Source organism: Amphiura filiformis, chromosome 17, assembly GCF_039555335.1.
Source record: "Amphiura filiformis chromosome 17, Afil_fr2py, whole genome shotgun sequence".
Lineage (NCBI taxonomy): Eukaryota > Metazoa > Echinodermata > Ophiuroidea > Amphilepidida > Amphiuridae > Amphiura > Amphiura filiformis.
In genome coordinates, this window is record NC_092644.1 from 32,832,952 (window position 1) to 32,850,003 (window position 17,052).

At 37.3% G+C, this 17,052-nt stretch overlaps 1 protein-coding gene across 1 annotated transcript in view; it reads left to right on the top strand.

The window, feature by feature from the left end:
• Positions 1-16,393, top strand: part of LOC140137652 (ral guanine nucleotide dissociation stimulator-like 1) — a 45,155-nt gene extending 28,762 nt beyond the window's left edge. The window contains 9 exon segments of the mRNA XM_072159385.1: positions 5,461-5,592; positions 7,018-7,137; positions 7,705-7,826; positions 8,278-8,373; positions 9,081-9,123; positions 9,126-9,356; positions 10,608-10,766; positions 11,769-11,883; positions 12,506-16,393. Coding sequence (XP_072015486.1) covers positions 5,461-5,592; positions 7,018-7,137; positions 7,705-7,826; positions 8,278-8,373; positions 9,081-9,123; positions 9,126-9,356; positions 10,608-10,766; positions 11,769-11,883; positions 12,506-12,693 — 1,206 coding nt within the window. The 3' untranslated portion in view covers positions 12,694-16,393.
• The last annotated feature ends 659 nt before the right edge of the window (positions 16,394-17,052 follow it).

Here is a 17,052-nt window from a genome sequence, read left to right on the forward strand (position 1 = left end):
ATTTTTGCTATTGCAGTTTCCCAAGGTCATCATTTAAGAAGCAGATTATTTATTTAGCAGCAGATGCTAGAAGCATAGTTTTAGTTTTATTAGTAGCTTACTAGCAGGAGGTGGTGTTTTTTCACTGCCGGCCCCCACCTCAAGGGAGTCTTAATTATAGAGGGCCAGAACGCTCCAAGACAGGTGGCAATCAACTGATGATCCCGCTGGTGAAAGCATAAGACAATTTCAATCTGTGGTCTTTGAGTATAAAACTAACCTGGCTTCAGTATCATGGGTTACCTACAGTATGGAGGATGGACTTTTATGTTGGCTAGGAAGTTGATATTTGTGTGGCGAGTTTTCTGTGGTAGAACATTCAACAATGAATAAATAGTCGAGTCTTCTATGTCAGCAACAGGTTTAGATCCAACAGGTGTGTTTGACAGTCTAGTGATGAAAGTTTCCACAAATATATCAATGGGACTACTTGGCGCTGCAGTGTTTCAAATCATCTGAGTGATCTGTATCTTCAGTAAAATGGATCTTAGGGTTGCTATTTATTGTATCAAAATTTCTACAAATAAATCTACTATTTGTTGCAAAAGTATTTCAATAATTTGACATGATCTGATCTTTGTATCAGCAAAAATGGATTTGATGGGTACTCTATGTGGAGGTTTCATCTAAATTTGTATAAAATGAGACTGCTTGACGCTGAAGTGCTTCAAATAATTTGATGTGATCTTAATCACATGGATTTGAGGGTTGTTGTATGTGGCGGTAGTATTAAAATGTCCACAAATAAATTGTGACTCTTCTGTACTGAGGTGTTTTCAATAATTTGATCTGATTTACAAAAATGGATCTGAGAGGTGCTATAATGTGGATTTTGATCAAAGGTTCTACAAATATATCAGACTGCTTGACGTTGGAGTGTTTCAAATAATTTGATGTGATGTTAAGCTTGAACAAAATGACTTGAAGACTTTAAGGGGACTATATGTGGGGATTACATTATTGACCACAAATAAATCGGACTGCTTGACGCTGAAGTGTTTCAAGTAATTTGATGTGATATTGAACTTTAGCAATATGTGGGGGTTACATCAAATTGTCTGGACTGTTTTGTTTGGCACTGAAGTGTGTGCAATAATTCAATGTGATATTAAATGATCTCTAGTCTAATTACCCAACACCCGTTACCCATTATTGGCCTGACCTTTTAAACTACTATGATATACGTCTCTAGTTTTGTAGCTGTGATGCTTACTTGGCTGTAATCTGGAAACCCATCGTTCGCCTCTTCTCCTGCTACCACATATGAGGCCCCCCCAAATACCCCAAATCAATCGGGATAAATGTGAACGCAATTAGGCTGATATAACGGGTTACAGGTTAGGGTTTAACTACGGAAAAAAATATTGCACCGGCCCCGGAAATAGTCTGTTCTGCACATGTGCCGTTTTGAAATATGTGTTGAAAATAGGCCTATGAGATGTACCTGCATGATTAACCACACTGTAATGCTTTCCGATGCTCGCATGGCGCCTGTTGGTACTCCGCGACTACGCGATAGCACACAGCGCCAAGACGCTGATACGCACCGCATGAAACACGCTACAGCGTTAAGCGAAAGCCACACGCATGCGATAGCCCATGGACAGAGGGACGGACGGACACGCCATAATTAGTATTAAGATGACTTGATCATTTTCTAACATGTTTGAGTGAAAGTTTTTTATTTAAGTAAACAACATTATTCATCATACATGAAGAAAAAAGCGATGTGTTCCCTTCTTTTCAAACATTCAAAAGTACAAGCTCCTTTCATAACAACTTTCTTGCACTGTGACAACCTTGTGTTGATTATGTAAAGAAATTTGGTCCCTTGTTATCATTATACTATAGTAAGGTGTAATAACAATAAAATGCTGATCTGGGGCAAAATTTGCAAGGTGAAAAGCTGAGATAATTAGTTTCGTGCAGACCTATATTGATACTTCAACTCTTTAGACTGCAGTTACAGAGTGTCCCAGAAAAATAGGAAAATCCTACCTTGGTCACTCACCATGATGCTTCAGTGCCCATGTACAGGGCTTAACTACCAGGTTCATTGGGCTATTCCATTTAAAATCCACACTACCCCTGTGGAAGACACAGGGGGAGTATAAATTTCAAATGGAATGAACACATTAGCAGCTCCATTTGAAACTCATCCTCCTTCTGTGGATGATTCAGGTTGAATCTTTCTCAGAGGGTGTGTGAAATTCAAATGGACCTGCCTGATGTGTTCATTCCATTTGAAATTCATACTCCCCCTGTTGAAGATATTTCCATAATCTTTTCAAATGGAATAACCCAATTTCTCTGTGATGATGATGTTCATCTCTCTAGACAGATGACATTGTTTGTTCCACTCTAATCTGGTCAGGATAGCATGACACTTACTACCATTCACTTGCCTTTATATTGGTGATCATGCATGTCTGCACACATCCTACAAGTCCTGTGGAAGGTGATTATGAATCTGTCCTCTAGATTGGCCTTAAACAAACCATGTCCCAAACCTCAACTCTTAACCTTCAAAATGCAAGGTGGGTAGGGTATTCTGCAGTTAGGCCAAAAATCCCAAAGAAGATGTTTTAGGCCAAGTAAAAATAAAAATATGTTTCTCGTCTGGGTTTTTGAAAATTAGGAGGATGAGGGGCTTTTTATTTTCTATTTTTTATTGGAAAACGACACTAAATACCTGTATTTGGCAGCATATTTTGGGTATTCGACATACAGATTAATATCTGAGAAAAAGGAGGAGGCCCTTTTTATTTTATTGTATTGAGAGGTAGGCCCCTCTAGTGATCACAAAACTCTTCTTAAATGATGTATTATGCATTTACAAAGCTGTAAAATAAGTTTCAACTTCTGAAACATCTTTTTCAACAAGTTATAACTGAAAGTTACAAAATAAAAAGAAATTTGAAAAATCTTCAAAAAAGGAGGAGAGCGCGAACGAGAAACATGTATTTTTTTTTACTCAGCCTTATTTATTTGCTAACTGAACTAATGAGTGTTACACTGTTTGAAGATTGAGCAATTCTTTGTCTTGAATGGTATCCTGTTTAGTGAGAATGCCTTGTAGCTTTTTTTGTTGGCTCACTGTTCTTGTATGTGACAGGATTTCATCGACTCACACCAAATAATGGACATTTTTTTATTTTAAATTGCAATATTACCATTTCTAATATGCTCAGTATAAAAATAATTATATTATATACTTGCTGATTTAGAAATCTCTGCACCCCTGTCATACTTGGGTGCAAAGTTATGAATATGAATATATGAGATTGTTTTATCAGGAATATCCCTGGTTTTATATGTACTTTAGTACTTTTGCTCCTCTATCTCGCTGTATTTGGTCAAATATTGTTTTGGTCATGGTCCAAACAGCTCTTCTAAAACTCCCGAAGTAGCCCGGAAGAGCATTCTACAGCTCTTCACCTTTCAAAAAGAGAGTCCAAGCTATGGTGACACTTTGCTTTTTAACGCATAGTTTCCCTTTATGATTTTATTTGGGACACCTTGTAGAGATTACTGTGTGTTGTCCCAGTATACTCCCTCCTAAGCTGAATATTATTATGCTCAGGAAATTAACAATATTAAAGTGCATGTTTTATCGTCAATGTAATCATGACTTGTAACCTTGGAATAGACTGACGTCTTTTTATCTGATCAAAAGTCAATGTTTGCAAGCAATAAGGTTGCAACTGTTTAATAAGGTAAATATCATGTATGCAGCGAGGCTGTTTCTGTATAGGGTTACTCAAAAATAGGACACTAAATCAATGTTTTACTACGTCAAGGATCTCAGTGTGCACTTTAAAGGGTACCATGTACTTTTGGAGCATATAGTACCTTGTGTATGTGTATACTTTATTGTTTCTTGGGTATTGTTACCTGGTCAAAAGTGCTGTTAGATAACTTGTGTTATATGAGACGATAGATGCACTCCAGCGGCTAAAAACAATACCTTTATTCTCTAATTATTGAAGTAGTATGCCGGGCTTACTATCGGCCTACACACACTCTACACCGCGCTGCAATCACTGAACATACTGAAACCTCCTCGGGCCCTTAGTTGTCCACACGAAAAGAGGATTTTCAGCCACGATTTCTGATTTATTAATAATCTATACCTTAATTTATGCTCTTTTAACAATATTTAAAATATTTTTACTCTGAACGAAAGTTGTACGTCGTATTCATCAGCTCAGCTCCAAACACACATAGCTGCTGATGAAATGGTAAACAAAACAGAACACGCGTTGCGATCACGTGACCGTGTCAATTTTCGGTTTCTCTCCTGTAAGCGCAGTCTGTCAGAACAATGTCAGTTTACATTGGCATTATCCGGATAATTTCTCCGCCATTATCCTACTAAAAGTAGGATAAATTCCCCGGAAAACTCTCGCCGTTATAATCCGGAGAATAGCGGAGAAGGTCAGTTTCTATTGGGCACAGTCAATCTCTTAGCCGTTTTTTCCCCGAGAATGGCCCCAATAGAAACACGCTACTACATACATTTGAGACATTTCACCTCACCCTTGAAAAAATTAAATGTAATGGAGTGTATTAATTAGGCCTGCATATGTACCGTATTCATTCCAATAAGCGCCCATGCCCCAATAAGCGCCCACCCAGGGTATTTTCAATTTGCTATAGGGGTACCATTAATTTTGAAGTGACATGATGTCGATACAGTGAAATAGCTGCAGGACTACAAGTCCTGCGTAAACTTGCAATACATTTTCTGCATCAGAAAAGCTACTAGAACGTCTCAGGGCCCTTTTATAACAAATGTAAATTTGTCTCTAATAAACGGCCCTTACGAAAAAATTAGGTAAACGAGGTAAAAAATAAGTGCCCACCCAAAATGACTTTGTTAAGCGCCCTGGGCACTTATTGGAATGAATATGGTAATGGCTTATCAAATTTCAAGCTAGTTGACAACAGGCTAGTGTCATACTGGGCAAATTTTCACTCTCCCAGAATGATCTTATTTAGGACAAATGCTTCCCGAGTACATGAAAATTACATTCCAATGCCAAAATGGGACAGAATTTGGTTACTTTGTTCTGGAACAGGCCTTAAAGAAGACTTGCATTACAAAAATTTGGCCAGGTAGTTTGAACCAATCAAATTCCCCCTATGTCAGATGACTAGGCTTACTTGCTTAATTCGAGTGGTGTCCTCGAACTGTGATGGCTTTCCACAACTTCCTGTCCTCCATTGCTGTCTTGAAGTCTGTTGCCTCCAGTCCAGTGTCATCTTCCAGAATGTCAATGTAGGTCAGAGCAGGTCTTCCAGGTTTCCGCCTCCCATGACTAGGAATATAACTATACTGTAGCAGCCTGTTTCTTTTTAGCCACAAATTATGTTCTCATTCACCTAACATCTTGTATTTTGCCTATTTTTGTTTTGCAGGAGGGCACAGCTAAATTTGCATATATAGAATCTCCAAGAATAGAGAAAATCACAAGGAAGCCTGGTAGTATGCCACACCTTCTAACGAGGAGAATAAGCACTGACAAAATTGGGTTAGCAAGAAGGGATTCGGTAAGTCTGTAAAATCTAATAAGAAGTATAGGCCTAAGAAATGTTCACACACACACACCCCCACACACCCCTGTTTGTAAATACGTTCAAACGAGGACCTCGACTTTAGGAGGACCTAACCGAGGACTTACACACCCGTTTTTAATCGACACACCGTGGACCTCACGCAAACACACCAGACAACTTGCTATCCAACTGAGACCCGTCCTATACCTGCTATGGGGGACCGATATTATATATGCATATTTGCATCATTTACGTCATCCTGGGCATAGTTTCAAACCGAGGACATCCTCGCTTTGGAGGTGTGTCCTCGCTTTTACTGGTGTGTATCCATATGTAGGTCCTCGTTAGACGGCATTTACAAACACACCCCCCCTGTGTGTGTTTGTCGCCAACCGAGGACATTGTGTTTTGCTATCTAACCGAGGACGTGTGTATCGTGTTTTCATCGCCTAACCTGGACTAAAATGGAGGATTTTTTTGTGTGTATAATATGAAACGGAATTTTTATCAACTGCTGACTGTAGTTTTTACATGTGTGGTCCTCGATTAAAGGCAAATAGCGCTATAATGCATTTAGCATGCATTTGAGGTGTTTTGCAGCAGTTTGAGACAGCAAACTGTCCTCGGTTGGAAGTAAGTCCACAGTTTAAGGTGAAAATCTTGTGTGTGTCCTCGTTTGCTGTCAAACACGTACACACTATGTGTAACCACTGGCAGACGAGGATGTGAAAATTAACATTATAGAGATTTTGCTATCCACCAGTGGACTCGCACGTGTGACTTGGGTACCAAGTGTACCAAGTGTTCCAGTACTTTTTCAAAGATTGTTGGTATTTTAAGGGCCATACCTACTCCAAATATTTGACGTAGAATATTTGTTCAACAAGTTTTCATTATTCAATCTATTTGAATTCATATTTATAACGAATATCTTATAACGAATGTGTGTTGACAGAAAATCAAATATATGTGATGTGATGTCGAATGTCTGGTGGAAATATTTGATCAATTTCATGTCATCAAACATTCGTTAGAAGTTGCACATTACTGGAAATAGAATGGCAATAGATTAAGTAACAAAGACATGTTGCAGTGAATATTCTACGTCCACTAAAAAGTAGTGCCAGGGGGCTAAGTCTCAGGGGTTTTGGGTGTTTCTGTAATGCGATGAACAAATATCAAATCTAAGACTTAGATGTAATTGATTGCTCCAATTTCCACTCAGCACTTGCAGCTTATCAGTCGAAAGAATCGGTCGAGATATCCGGTTCAAATCTGGCTTAGTGCCCATGTTGGGATTTGGTTTCAACATGTATATGTACTGGAATCTTGGGGGAAAGATAAAAACTTGTACGTCTCTATCGCCCAGAGCACTATGTAATATTTTGTTAAATGTTTGTATGTTTCTTATCCTTGCAGGGTCGTATGCACGGTACAGTACCCTACCTAGGGACTTTCCTCACTGATTTGATCAAGATTGATGCAGCTCATCCTGACACAACTGCGGATAACTTAGTCAACTTTGAAAAGAGGAGAAAAGTAAGATGGAATTTTGACTTTGAAATATCTGAGGATTGTGTTTAGCTATTATTCGTTAAAATTAGATACTTAGCAATAATGCATTTGACTTAAGGAAAGGTCGCTTTTATTTATTGTAAATCAGATGAATTCCTTCAAGGAGCATGAATGAAATACCATAGTAAAAATTCACTCTGCTCTTCCAAGCAAAATCCCCATTTCCCTAAGTCAGAACTCTTTCCCCCAGATGCCCCCTCGCCGGTAAAACCGAAATTACAAAAACTACCATTTGTCTTTTTTGCAGCAATTTTGCTAAAATTGGTTGTTTTATCCTCCCAGAAATTCACTTTCTTCCCCAATGCCCCCCCCCCCCCCCCAAATTGTTTTCTGGTACCACCACTGCACAGTTTTGTCTACTTCTCAACACAGATTTTCTTTCACTTTTTTGATAAGAAGGATGACTCAAAATTAGTAGCCTAACTGACTTTGTCAAATTTTAAAATTTTACTGCAAAGTAATCAAGGGGACTTCTATGTATGTTTTGTTGTATCTTATGTCATCTCATTTATTTGTCAATGTTTGTTACAGGAGTTTGAAGTAATAGCTCAGATCAAATTGCTGCAGAATTCAGCCAAGAATTACCAGTTTCAGTCAGACCAGGCATTCAAAGACTGGTTCCAAGATATCAGAATCATGGATTATAAAGCATGGTAAGTAAGGCTGAACAAATTAGAAGATCGGGTTTCAGATATGCCCAATATGTGCATCATTGGTAAAATATTGGGTTTTCTCCTTTTTTTCTCAGATTTGTGAAGTCCCTGGACTTAGAGCTACTTACTTGGATCATTTGTGGTTGATTTAATAAAAATTTGAAAAATATTACCAATTCAGAACAAGGCAAATTTGGGCCAATTCAGAACCCACTTGTGTGATAAGCCAGGAACTAACAGCTCCTGGTTCAAATCCTATTTCCTTTCTTTGCTTACTATGCTAATGTTACATTATTGTTTTAAAGTATCCAAACGGTTACACAGCACATTACATCAAAGCTCCCATTGGGCGCCCATTCCTTTTTTAAAGGAATTTTTATTTAAATTTGATTTTGCATGTGTAATCATATATCACTTATATTGATGTCATGTTGTTTGGTTTGATTGACAGCTGTGAGGTGTCAGAGCAAATTGAAGCACCTATTGCAGTAACACCTACCACCCCACCTGTATCTGATGATAAAGCAACTAGACCAAAGACACTCAGGTAAGATATATGTGTGTGTTTGTTAGGGGAGGGGGGGCAGAGACGTACTGACTGGGGGGTCGAAGGGGCAAGTTGTCCCCTCTGGCTCGAAATACCACCCACCTGTAACTGATGATAAAGCAACTAGACCAAAGACACTTAGGGAAGATTATGTTTGTGGTGGTGTGTGTGTGTGGGAGGGGGCAGAGACGTACTGACTGGGGTTTAAGGGGCAAGTTGTCCTCTCTGGTTTGAAATAGCGGGATAAAATTGACCTAAAGTTGCATTGCAATTTCTTGCAAACTACATAAAAATGTAGCTATGACCATGTCTGATTTGCCAGTATAGGGACAGGTCTCAGTTGGGTTAGAAAACTTCAGTTTCAAGTTTGTACAAAGTCTAGATATGTTCAAGTTAGAGGCCATGGGTTGAAAATTCCCACATCCTTGTTGGCTTTGCACACAAACATGTCTGTTATCCTTGTATGCATAATGTAACAAAAAATATGTTGGGGGGGGGGACACATGAGAAAGTGTGAAGAATAATTTTGTATTTCTATTATGCTTGATACAATGTGATTCATGTAGGCAGAAAGACTGGAAAATTCAGGATAGAATATGACCTTGACTGCTGCTCAAAGTGATAATGAATGTTGTCCACAATCCCAAGGGGTGTAATTTGTTTTTGTTTTTTAAATGTTTGAAAACTCTTGTTTGTAATTTTTGTAGGCGGTGGATAAGTTACTCACCGGATGACTTTAAAACCGGATGGCCCACGGTAGTCCCAGTACAACACCCAGAGGCCATGGCACACGCGCCGGTAGCAGCAGTAGTAGTCTTAGCAGTAACTCTTCCCAAGAAAGCACCAACTCACACGACAGTGGCAACTCATCATTACACGAAGTACATGAAAACCAAATAGATGATAACGTTAGTCATAGGAGTGAGGAATCACCAGAGACGACGTCTAAAAGGGATGTGAAGAAAGCTAACAGACCAAAATCAGTAAGTTTGAAAGAGCACCGTATTGGGCTGTTCCAGATAAAATCCATATCCCTATGGAAGACATGACCTTAATCTCTCATACAGGGGGTATATATTTCAAATGGAGTAATCCATTCAGGTAATCCAATTTGAAATTAACACTCCCTGTTTGGGAGATTAAGGTTATTTCTTCTACAAGGGGTGTATGGATTTCAATTGGAATAGCTGATTTTAATACAGACGACTACTATAAAGTGCTAATTTTTTCCAGAATACCTTCACATCATCTGTTTATTCCTTACCAGCATTCAAAACAGTGGTAATCTGGGCATCCGATATAACCAAAAAATGGGTGTATCCTTTGTGTAAGAGAATACCAAACAAATCCCAACTCTAATCCTAACCCTAACCCTAATCCTAACCTAACCCTAATTCCCAACCCTAACTCTAATCCTATTAGTATTTCGTGCTCTCTTACACTGAGGATAAACCAAAAATTGTGTCCGACAACCTTGTTTGCCCTGATGGTTGTCCATTGAACACACAAAAGTCTTGACACAAAAATGCTTTTTAATATGAATTAATTACTTGACAGTTTAATTAAACTTGTGACACAGCCATAATATCTCACAAATGTTAGACTTCTATTTGAACACTAATTATAATAACAATCAGAGGGAATCGGACTTAATGGCCTAATAAACAAGATTTTCGGAACAAGCTTATCTGACCAGTATAACATGTTGCCCCCTCCCCCCCAGTTCTTTACACTTTGAACAGCTCGTAATCGGCGGGCCTTATAACATCGCGGATTAATATCAAAATATTCTATTTTGAGAATGCTCTTGTGATATTTTGCCAGAAGCATCACAAATTATTAATTCAAGTCCTATACTTTGTCTACTTTCTTTAGCAAGCAAAATAAAGACCAGACAGGTCAACTAATAGCACTCTTAACGTGGGTCTACTTTCCGGCATAAAAGCCTTGCATTTTCCGCCTATTACGAGCTGGTCAAACTATAGACTCCTGTGAAAATCCTGTGAAATTCTAGCCCTGATTGCAATATCTGAAGTTTCATGCTTGCTTAGTGGTTTAATTTGAGTGGTGTCCTCTCTGTATCTTCTTGTCCTGCATAAGTCCTGTCCTGTCCTGTACCTAAGTCTGGTTCATCCAATACATTGCCCTGTTTCAACAAATCAGCATATCAGAGAAATAAACATAATAAACTTGAATACATAAAATAAAGTTTGACATTCGTATTCTTCTTTCAGTTAACACTTTCAAAGTCCATGTCTGACTTGACGACATTGGTTACACCCAACGCATACACGCAAGAGAATAGGTTCCAGTTTCCGTCGCCGGATTCATCGCGCATTATTAGAGTCAGTCTGGAGGATAACAATATATGCAATGTATATAAAAGTATTTTGGTAAGTTGTTGGCCTATGTTCCCCTACTAGCTACTATTAAAATACACAATTCACATACAGCAGATAACATTGTGCTTTTGTAAAGGTTGACACACATTCATGAAGGCAGAAAGACTGGAAAATTTGGGAATAGAACATGACCTTGATTGCTGCTCAAAGTGATAATGAATGTTGCCTACAACTTAGACACTTAAAATATGTTCCCCTACTAGCTACTATTTAAATACATTTTCAAACATTTTTGGTGACAAAAAAAGGTAAAGTAAAGTAAAGTAGACGACCCTGCATAAACAGTGATGGGAGTGCCCATCTCTTTTTCATTGGCGATTGGGCCAGACTCCTCCATGTAATGTTGCTATAGGGGATTGCTACACCTCTACAGCGAGTCTGTTACCTTCCCAGCATTTAAGAATGCCGGTACCCATTTAAGCACCTGGGTGGAGAGGAGTAATCGAGATAAAGTGCCTTACTCAAGGGCACAACACGATGGCGTCACCGGGGCTCGAACCCGCAACCTTCCGATTATGAGTCCGGGTCCGTTCCGCTCAGCCACCATGCTCTCTTTTGGTGACAACTTTGTTATAAAAATAGCAAAAATCACAGAATTTTTTTCTTGTGTATGAAATGCACTCCCCCCTGCAAACGCATCAAAATCTCAGTACGTGTGCATTATTTTGTACAATTTCACTCTCAACAAGTGCTAAGCATTTATCAACCTATAAATAAAGTACTAAAAGTAGAGAGATAACTTTAATGACATCCAGTAATTAAAAAAATACCAATAAAAAGTCTTGAGATTTTTTCTTGACTCAGGAGATAGATGTCGCTGTTCTAATGTTCACAGGGACATTGCAGATTAATAATCATTATGGAAAATGTATCTGGTTTGCAAGGGATAAAACTATTATGAATCTATCAAATCAAATTGTATACTTTTAACAATTAGGAAATTAGTGATTCTATTTCCATTATTCTTATGTATTTTTCTTATTTTTGTAACAGGTAACAGATCATGATCATACACCTGGTGTTATAAGATCAGCATTAGATAAGCACAATTTAGAATCAGAAGATGCGTCTGAATACAATCTACGGCAAATTATACCACAGGCACCTGGTAAGTTACTGATGGATGAGGGTAGGGGTATATATCATAGGTATTGTGTGCCCCTTGAACAGAGTTGCCAAACCCATGATTTGGTAGCCCAACTGGGCGACTTTTGCAGATTTTCCCTACAACTTTGCCAATATTTTGTCCCATAGAAACCAATGGTTGAAAACAAAATTGGGTGACTTTTCCAGTTTGGCACTGTTGAATTTCATCCTATAGAAACCAATTTTTAAGAGAAAATTGGGTGACTATTTGATGATTTGGGCTGATTTGGCAACCCTAGCTTTGGGTTAATTACATATAAAAGATGCAACAGAAGACATATTTATGCAAATTATACCACAGGCACCTGGTAAGATGAGCATTTGGACAGTATTTTTTGTGGGAGATGAGTGTATACCAGAGATATCGAATTGCATTCTGAATACGAAGAATGTACTTCTGATATGAAATAATTTTGATTTTTTGAAATTTGAAATGTAATACACATTTTGGTAAATAATCAAAAATTGATATTTTTGATATTTAACAGTCTTTGAAGTAAATTTTATAAATCTGGTGGTATGTACTTAAAGTGTATGTAGGTGGGATTAAACCTCACCCATATTCAAATACATTTTCTTTGCAGAACTATTAATTCCTGATGATGCGAATGTCTTCTATGGCATGAACACAACTGTTGGAGAAGCTAGATTTATCTTGAAGAAGAAAGACACTATTGAACCAAAGTTGTCACTCACAAAGCAGAGGAATAAAGTTTTCCCAACACGGAGGTCAATGAAAAGGGAACCTGCGGAGGAGTCTACATATTTGTAACACTTGGTGCCTGTGGAGGAGTCTACATATTTGTAACACTTGGTGTTAAGGTGACAGCATGTCAGCTTAGTGTAAGAGAGCCATAAGTGCATAGGAATATCAAAGCAATTGTAACTTTCTTGCATCCAGGCGTCGTTTATAGACTTGGCTGCATCATTTTTTGTCACCTTGTCATGACTAAAAGTGAGGATATGATTGGCTAACTGACTCAGTTCAACATGCTATTAGCCAATCAAATGAAAGGACACATAAGTGCCTGATCACTTCTCCAATTACTATATGTGTGGGAGAATATAAAGTGCCAAAGCTGTAGTAAGAGGAACACATCAGATTTCCAGATGGAAATCACAGTTGACCTGTCTTTGAATTGAATGAGGTACAATTTTATATCATCGTGGATATTGCGATGAGATAACTATTTTTATGCAAGATGAGATATGCAGATATATGAGGCTGGAATATTCATACCCGACTGCAAAGAAGATTTTATATGCATTTTATACATAATTATACTATGCAGATGTTTTGCTGCTATATTTTAATGATAATTAAACCTGTACATTTACAATTTTAATTAAAATTTGTATGCATTTTAAAATTCATACAGCACTACTATTTTGTGTTCAATTAATTTAGACAAAACATTTGTATTGTTTTATTGAAAACTATTGTTCTGTTCAACTGTCATGAAAGAAAAATGTTTATGCAAAGATTTTTGGAATTCCTACAGTCAGTAACAGATGTCATTTCCATTGAATTCTTGTGTTTCACAATACGATGCACCACCAGCGGTTGCTCTTGACAGTCAAATGTTTGACTCCAGAGTCGATATCGCCATTCTAGTTGCTATTGAATTTTCACACGAGTGTGATGATAAATATGTTGAAAACAGCTCCACAAAGGATTCCCTGTGATCAATAGATAGAAAATGGATCTATTATAATTATTGTAAATTGTTGTTTTAGTGTGCATTCGCATGTAATATCATTATATTGACATCTAAACCTACAATGATGTATGGTCCTGTATTGTATTTGTATTACGCGGGCTTTGGATGACGACATTTTCCCATGATGCACTGAGTATTTTGGCCTCATATTGTGAAACGCAAGAATTTTACCTTCATTTGATAATAGTTGATAAAAATGGGATTCAGCGTCAATTTTGGAGCCATAATTTGGGAAAACACATTTAGAGTTCTTGAAAACGTCCGTCAAAATAAAAAACCTTCTTTTCTTTCATAATATCTTAAAAACATGCGCACATTTTCAAATAAACAATTCAAACTTTGTTTCTAAGTTTTAATTGAACACATAATAATGCTCCTGCTGTGATTAATGGAATGAATGACCCATCATATAATATGACATTGCTAAGTCACATACCAAAGGTCTTGTAGTGTTAAGTACCATATATGCTGACATAAGCTTGATTTATAATTGGGATTTGCAGATGAAAGTTTTTTCGATGCAAAATCATCTTCTTCTTCGGATAGTGTGATGTACAAGACATTATAACATTTTCCACCCTGATGTGGCAGTGTACATCAACTTGTTGAGGTAGCTGTTTTGCTCGCACATCTATTAAGGGTGTGTGTACGCCAGTGCTTTGAGCGAACTCTAACAATTTGAAGTGGCACTCAATTAAATGTGTTGCCACATCTCAATGAAAAATGGTATACAAGTTGTGCACATGGAAAGGATCAAGAATGCAAGTGTAGAACAGCTAGTGCAAAATATGTACCTTTTACATGGATGTCATCTTATGAAGCTGTAATATGGAACAATGTATAGGCCTAATAGACTTCTGGTGTTTTGTCAAGACTTGAAAAGGGTATTGGTTCCACTAGATGGCTGGGACTCGATGTCCATAAATACACTGTTTATTGCAGAATAGGTTTTTGTCTCATCTGACTATGTTCAGAGCGAGACTTAGTAGTCACTAGGACACATGTCGAACTCAAGGTAAATAGCTGCGAAAAATTTTCCTCTGCAAATCTGAGTATGAATCAGGTCTTGGATGTGAATTTGGTAAAATCTAAATTTGCTGAAAAACTGAAAGGTATCTGAAATTAATTAACAGAAGGCCTTGAAATACAATTAGGTATGTTTTGCATTTTGCAGTGCAATTTTACAACTCAAAATCAAGAAATTTGCAAGCAGTGCAACAATCTAAAAATATGATGCAATATCGAAAGCTTCATACTGGTCAAAAGTTGGGAGTTTATAAAGTTGGGCTTCACATTACATGTACTTGCACAGTTTGATCCACTCAAGTCAGATGTCAGTAATTTTGGAAGTTGAGTTGTAACATAATCATAATCATGCATCTCTTTACTGGCAATCTTGTATCTCTATAGAATATTTGGTTGTGTGTAATAAGGAAAATCCAGTTTTCATACCTTTTCTTTATTTTTTAGCTTGTTTATGCCTATATTTTTGGGAAATTTCAGATCATGTCACACAATATAAAGTTGTAACTAAAAATAAAAAAAATGTTGTGGTACTGGCTCAAAGCCAACAAAACCGTACACTTCTGTTCTACTATGCTGCCTAATTATATCACCATGTGATTATTTCTACACAACACTTGTTTAAATCGGATTTGTACCATAAATAAGTAAGATGTAAGTTATGTGACTTGTTTTGTCAAAATCAGACACTTCTTGGCAAATAGTCAAAAGGCAGTTATTTATATCATGCAATATACTTACATGTACTGCATGTGCTTGAACTTCCGTGATATTTAACAAAAAAATACTTCTGTGATATTTTTGGAAATTGAAATTTAAATTTCCATAGTTAAGTTGAATATTACAGTGGAAGAAGTTCCCAACTGCTTGAAGAGAATGTTGGCCTTATTTTCAAATTCAAACTGTTGAATCAGTGTTTGTGTATGTATTGTTAACAGGAGTGTATGAGCAGTTGAAAAAAGTTTGTGTTCTTTAAAAACATTTCTGAACACTTTGTTATTTCCTCCACTACTGTCAGCAGGTACAGGATTTGAAAATGTGGGTTAGAAAAAATATGAGGGGTCAAAATAGAGAAATAAGCTATAAAAATGTTAAATTTTAGACAAAATTTACAAAAACTGATAACATTCCTTCATTTTAATGATTGATTTTAATTTGGAAATTTATGGTATACAATTTTGGATAAACCTTCAAATGGGAATGTTTGACTTGAGAGTGTCTGACTTTGACAAAAAAGTTTGTGCATATAAGTTGTTAATGAAACAACTTATTCATGTTTGTAGTGTTTCTTCAGGAAGGGAACATGCATCCATGTTATGTGTTATGTAGACTGTATAACTTGCACACTTATTGTATACTGAATTACTTTGAAAAGCAAAGGGTCTGTGCTACGGTATAATGACGCTTTTTCTTGTAGAGAGTCTAAAGGCTCTGCAGGACTGAAAGTTTGCCTGTACAGTTTAATTATGAATGTTCTCCATTGGTGATATTTTTATGTATTTGTTTCCATTTGTTTTAAAGAAGTCAGGACTAGTGAATACTTAAACCAGCAAACTCACCATAGTTCCTTGCACTATCTTGTCCCTGACAGGATGAAGCATTTAGGCATAGGCCTATAGAACATTTTGAAATACAATTATGTTATGAAGTGTATAATGTTGAAATATTATATATAAATATATGTATGTGAATCTTTTTATGTTGCTGCCATCAACCTAATGTTGACAAATGCAACCCAGGGGGGCCACTCATATATAAAGGTTGTAAGCATGCGTGTGAATGCACTTCAGAAAAGCACCCTTAACAAGGACAACCATTGTGTCTTCAAAATGACCCTTAACAAGGATAATAGTTTGTTAACCATACCCTTAACAAGGACAAAGTGGATTAAATCCAACCCTTAGCAAGGATGCATGATCAATTTTGAAGAAAAAAGTAAAAGACATCAACTTTCAAGGTTTCTTATTTCCTTTATTATTATACTCTAATTGGATACTTCCTAACTGGATTTGGTATGCTTAGGCCTACTCAGTTATCATTATTCAACATAATTATCGCCTGCATCAGTATATTTTATTATGACGACGATTGTAGGGGTAGGATAAGGAATGTGATTAGATTTAACTACCCTTAGCACGGACACATGGTGTCAAAAATGACACCCTTATTTGCTATAATCAATGATTTTGAGACCCTTAACACGGGCCCGTGCGGGCCCGTGTTGCAGGGTCAGTCCATGTCGAAACAGATTGAGTGTACACCCACCCTCTTGGATTTGGCTCTCTTTTGGCTCAGGGGTACCTTTCATGGATCCCTAGGTGAGGTCACAAGAAAAAAATTCAAATTCCATTTCGTTTGCGAATGGCGGGCAATCAAAGTTTGGCGAC